General features: G+C 56.8%; 1 protein-coding gene across 6 annotated transcripts; it reads right to left on the bottom strand.

Annotated features, from left to right (window-relative positions):
* Positions 1-1929: 1929 nt before the first annotated feature.
* Positions 1930-4940, bottom strand: LOC120641642 (protein NRT1/ PTR FAMILY 8.5-like). 6 transcript variants are annotated; one of them, XM_039917833.1, is made up of 4 exons: positions 4712-4897; positions 4131-4242; positions 3753-3970; positions 1930-3652 (listed from the first exon to the last, which is right to left on the bottom strand). In XM_039917833.1, the coding sequence occupies exons 1-4, from the start codon at positions 4763-4765 to the stop codon at positions 2276-2278; spliced, it is 1761 nt and encodes a 586-aa protein (XP_039773767.1). In that variant the 5' UTR covers positions 4766-4897; the 3' UTR covers positions 1930-2275. The 6 variants fall into 6 exon arrangements, with proteins under 6 accessions (XP_039773767.1, XP_039773769.1, XP_039773765.1 ...); XM_039917835.1 differs by having other exon boundaries at positions 3753-3992; positions 4712-4730; XM_039917831.1 differs by lacking the exon at positions 4131-4242 and having other exon boundaries at positions 4712-4940.
* Positions 4941-5509: the final 569 nt, after the last annotated feature.

The following is a 5509-nucleotide window of genomic DNA, read 5'->3' as shown; positions in this document are numbered from 1 at the left end:
GTGGGGGCTCCACTGCTGCGCAGGGGGTAGGTGGGCTCGAGCCCCCGCCCCCACGTTGGATCTGCCACTGCAGGAGCGCAAGACGACGCGCACTCCCTCCCAGACCGGTGGCCGGTTCGGCAGCGACGCATACTTGACGAACGCCTGGATCAGCAAGGGACCGTGTACATGGCCAGTACTCGCACGAATGCGAGTATGGCGTTGAACAGGAGATCCTGCTAGAAGCACTTGAGCAGTGTTTGCGGAATAGGGTTGCCATCCTTGTTTGTCGAGGCCGGACATTTGGAGCTGAACAGCTCTGCCATGAGCTCCGGGCAGTGTTCTGCAGCCAAGGCCGGCACCTCGGAGGTCTGGAGGGCCGCGCGGTGGCCCCGTTGGATGAGTGAACTCATCCACACCCACATGGCGCGAGACAGCCATGACGCCATCGCGTACAGTGGCAGATCCAACGTGGGGTAGCCCCTACCCCATGCGCAGTAGTGGAGCCCCCACGGAGCCCTCCCTCCATTTTTTCGCCATGGGAAGAAGGTCAATGGGGGGCTGGAGGCTATCCGGAGATTGAAGAAGATGATTTTGCGACTTGGGCCAGAGGAATAGCTGTAAGGATCACCGGAGTGTCCGACCCTATAGGGGAAGGGGATGAATAGGGTCGCTAATCGCTTTCTATCCTAGGGCTCAATCTATTTGCATGAGATAAACCTAACACGTCCTACACATGCTAGTTATGACTAAGGTTTATCTATGCTACTCTCTACTTACCCTAAAAGACTTGCAACCTATAGACAATCCTAATCAAACTAACTAGGAAAAAGTAAAGGCACGCAAGATAGAGTAAATGCAGAAACGTAATACGGTAAGTAAAGAGGTAAGGGAAAGAATATGCAAACTCCTGTGAAGACACCAAGACACACGATTTAACGTGGTTCGGTTAGGACACCAAGTCCCTCCCTACGTCCACGGCCATTTGTTCAACACGAACAAGTGTGATGCCAAGTCTCTTCGCTTGATCACCGTCTTGCGTTCGCCACCAAGGCTTCCGGCAAGCAAAGGCTAAGTGGCGCCAAGTCACCAAGACAAGGCCACCGCCATCGTCTCTCTCAAAGCGTCACCAACGGCACCGTCTTCACTATTGGAGCTTCTCACCAAGAGGGGTCTCCTTCCCCGCACAAAGTGTCGTAGCCTCTCCACACCAAGTCGTAGGGTCACACGACGAGTACACAAGATGCTTGCCGCAGCAAGGCTTTCACTTAAGCTTACTCTCTCAAGAGCTAAGCCTAACCAAGCACTAAGCACTCTCACAAGTGTGATTAAGCCTATATGATGTACAATGAAGCTCTAAGGTGGTTGGAGAGGATCTCTAACTCTTTTATGCTTCCATAGTCTCCAGCAACCTCAAATGACCCAGCTTTGGGGGTATATATAGGCAGGACAAGCAAATATAGCCGATGGAGAAAAGCTGCCAGAAAAATACTTAACGCCAGTTAATCCGACGCACCTCCAATAGCCATCATCGGTTAACGAGAAAAAGAAAAAGAAGGTGAAGGATGCATATGAAAAAGGTTCTAAACATTGTCAAATGTTGTCTCCTCACATACAAAAGGACCTTACCAAAGCTTGTGCAGAGGAGGTCACTGCAGTGATTATAGATGAGATCCGGGGTAGGCATTTCTCAGTGCTAATTGATGAGTCTAGAGATATATCAATAAAGGAGCAAATGGCTATGATTTTGAGATCAAGTTTTACCATTTCCAACACCACACACACGTTATCATCATCCCTCCCCACACATCTCAACACCACTCACACTCTCTAGGTGGCCGTGGACGACTCCCTCTCGTCCAGGCCTCAATGGCAATGCCGGAACCAACGTCAGCCCAGGGGGGAAGAAGAGAAGGGACTCCACTCACTAAGCAAGGCAAGCGTTGATCATAGGAGTGTCCATATCCGAGGACGCGACTATATGTATAGATCAATCAACTCTGCAGAACTTGTACACATGTACCCACAAGATCGCTATCATCGACGGTGGCCACCGTCTAGGCCGATACTAGACTGCCTTCTACCAGAAAGGATGCCACCCTACCACTCAGCCCTAGGGCATCCCGGAGTCCACCGGCACGCTGAGACTGTGAGACATGGACCGGGACGCCAAGGTACTATGCTGTCTAAGGAGGGTGTGAGCTGTCATACGCCTGTACCTCCCGACACTATCCGCTAACAACCTAGTCAAGTTTATATTTGCATTTTCATGGACTACACAAGAAATAAGAGAATACTATCTAATTCTCTTGGGCGTGTAATTCTTTGCGAGGTAAACAAAAAGGACAAAGTTCAACGCGGTGATGCCGACGAGGAGTAGGAAGTAGTAATCCAGGTGCCCATTGTCCATGTCCGGCGGGAGCCACCCCTTCCCCCCGCCCGCCGCGGTCACCGACGCCACCAGCGTCACCAGCTGCGAGCTGAGGAGGTTCCCGATCGAGCAGGACAGGAAGTAGAACGCCGTCGACGAGCCCCGCATCGTCTCCGGCGCCTGGTCGTAGAAGAACTCCAGCTGCCCGATGCTGAGCGACGCGTCGGAGACGGCCATCACCACGTACTGCGGCAGCAGCCACGCGATGCCCATGGGCGCCGCGCCGGCCCTCACGCCCGCCAGCCGGCGCGCCTCGGCGCACGCGGCGAGGGCCACCGCGGCGGTCACCGCGCCGTGCCCGAGCCCCATGAGCTGCAGCGGCGTGAGCGCCTCCGCGCGGCCCAGGAAGCGGCGCGCCGCGGGCGCGACGGCCCGGTTGTAGAGCGCGATGGAGGCGACCACGAACACCGTCTGGACGCTCGTCAGCGACGCGGCCGGGACGGAGAAGGCGCCGCCGGCGATCCTGGAGTCCGTCATCGTGCCCTGCTGCACGAAGGTGGTCTGCGACTGGGAGTTGGCGACGAAGTAGACGGCCGACGTGAGCCAGATCGGGATCAGCCGGAGCAGAGTCTTGACCTCCTCCACTTGGGTCACCGTGCACAGCCTCCACGGGCTGGCGTCTTCAAGGTCCGCGCCTGTGACGACGGCGGCCTTGTCCACGAACCTGAACTGGTTGGTGTGCTCCAGCTGCTCGCGCGCTGGTTCAAGCAACGGTGCCTTGACGCGCACCTCCTCGTACAGCTCGGCAGCATCTTCAGGTACCCTCACGTTCACCTTGTGAGCTAGCGCGACGAGCACCTGGCACGCGCCCTTCAACGGGCTACCCACCGGGGGCACGATCCGGTACGCGGGCGCCGTCGCGGCGAGGCCGGCGACGGCCGCCGCCACCAACGCCGCGCAGACGGCGTACCCGATCCCCCAGCTAACCTTTTCCTCGGCCCAGACCAGCAGGGTCCCCGAGGTGACCACGGCCAGGTTGCCCACGCCGTAGTACCAGCTGAAGTAGGACGCCTTCCTCTCCCGCTCCGCTGCGCTCTCGCCGATGCCGTCGTCGTCGAACTGCTCCGCCCCGAACGAGACTATGACCGCCTTCGCGCTGCCGGTCCCGACGGCGCACAGGTATATGCCAGCGAAGAACACCAGCCGCTGGGTCAGAGTCGCCGGGGCGCAGTACGCGGCGTGCTCGCACGGCGGAGGCCTCAGCGACGGCACAGTAGCCGATGCCGTGACCACGACCATCCCCTGTTTCCAATTCTTTTCGTCAGAGAAAGCAAGCCCACAACCATCCGCCAGGTCTGTCTAGAATGCAGATACCAAGTTGTGCAGAGCAGAGCGTACATACGGCGAGAGATATGGAGAGGCCGACGAGCACCGTCTTGTACTTGCCCCAGTAAGTATCGGCGATGGCGGCGCCGATCACGGGCATCAGGTAGCTCGCACCGGCCCAGAGACTGACGGCCGCCGCGTTGGAAGCGCTGTCCCCATGGAGGACGTCCTGGAGGTACACGACTAGGTTCAGGTAGACCCCGTAGAAGGCCGCGACTTCCAAGAACACCAGGCCTAGCACAGCAAGTTGAGTTCACTGGCATATGGTTAATTCGACTCTTAGATAAAAGGGGGTCGATCCTATAAAACGCTTAGATTGTTTGTCACGTTGCAAGGATCATTGTTGTCTAATCAAATACAAGTGTAGAGAGGGAAAATGTGAGATACTACTCACACAGGACTATATTGGACGCCCTGTGCTCGAGATTGCTACTGTCCTTGCCCGTTTCCTGTTCCTGAGCTCCCAGTCCCAGCAGAGGCGTTAAGCTCTGACCCGAACTAGAAGCCTTGCACGGTAACAAAAGAAAAGGTCCAAAAGGAGTTAGTAGTGCACCCGCAAGGTATTCAGATTTATACATGAGCTATTCATTTTGGACCGTGCTACTACTATATTATACATTTATACATGAGCTACTCATTTTTTTTGGTGTACACTGACGAGTGCTGGTAGCTGCCTAGCAGCTGATTTAAAAAAAACTGACTAGCAGCTGCCACGGGGGGTCATGATGCCGAGTTGCTAGAGAAAACACGGGGCACTGATCGCCGACGGTTTAGACCAAAAACAGCAGCCCCGCGGCAGAAAAGCACCGGGCGCCGGGGGAACTCTGTGAGCCCGCGCCGCGCGGGGCCCTCATGCGGCGGCACGTCGTCCCACCGGCGCGGCGCGCGCGCAACGGAAGGCGTCCTCGAGCGGATACAACGACATGCTGTATACTGTGCTAGCTATAAACGGGAGTTCGCGGACGCGCCACGTACCTCGGCCTCCCACGGCAGCGGCGGCGGGCTCCTCCGCTCGAGGTCGGCGTCCATGGAGGAGGGTCGTCGCAGCACGGCAAAATCGGCCGGGAGAGGGAGGAGAAGAGAGGGGAGAGCGACGACGACGGACGAAATCCGGGGCACGATAGGACGCAGGACAAACGAGACAGAACAAACAGGGACCAGAAGCCATTGCTTTCACGGCCCCGTCACCACTCACCACGACTCCCGGGGGCCTTTTCGACGTGACCGCTCGTTCGATTCTTCAGGCCCCCAGCCCCCTCCTGGCCCTGATGTGCGTTTCTTACTGGCGGGTAGGGTAGATCCATCATCCAGGTATCCAACGGTTGAGATGGTCCAGGGCTTCCTCTGCACCTGACATGACAGTCCAGTTATGCCGTGCGACGCCAGGAGGATTTACCTGGTAATGGCCACGTCAGCCAAACAGCGTAACAGCGAGCTGCGCGTAAGTGGAGCACAGGAGATTAGGTGAGATCCGAGCGCCACGCAGGGGTTGCAAGTAAGCGTGAGCAGATGAGCTCGCTGCTGCGCTGGGCACGATTTGGGGAACAGTTTGAGCTGGGCAAGATTTGAGGTCCAGTTTGAACCGGGCGAGATTTCAGGTACAGTCTGAACTGGGTAAGTTTTGATGAACAGTCTGAACTGAAGCAAGATTTGAGGAACAGTTTGAACTGGGCAAGATTTGAGGAACAGTTGGAGCTTTGAACTGGGGGCATGGCCGCACTGCACGACCCCAAATAGCACGTCCCAGACGCCGATGATGCAGGTGTAAGTAAA

The sequence above is a fragment of the Panicum virgatum genome, chromosome 7K (assembly GCF_016808335.1).
Source record: "Panicum virgatum strain AP13 chromosome 7K, P.virgatum_v5, whole genome shotgun sequence".
NCBI lineage: Eukaryota > Viridiplantae > Streptophyta > Magnoliopsida > Poales > Poaceae > Panicum > Panicum virgatum.
The sequence above is the reverse complement of the archived record's forward strand: the minus strand, read 5'-3'. Positions and strand labels throughout refer to the sequence as shown.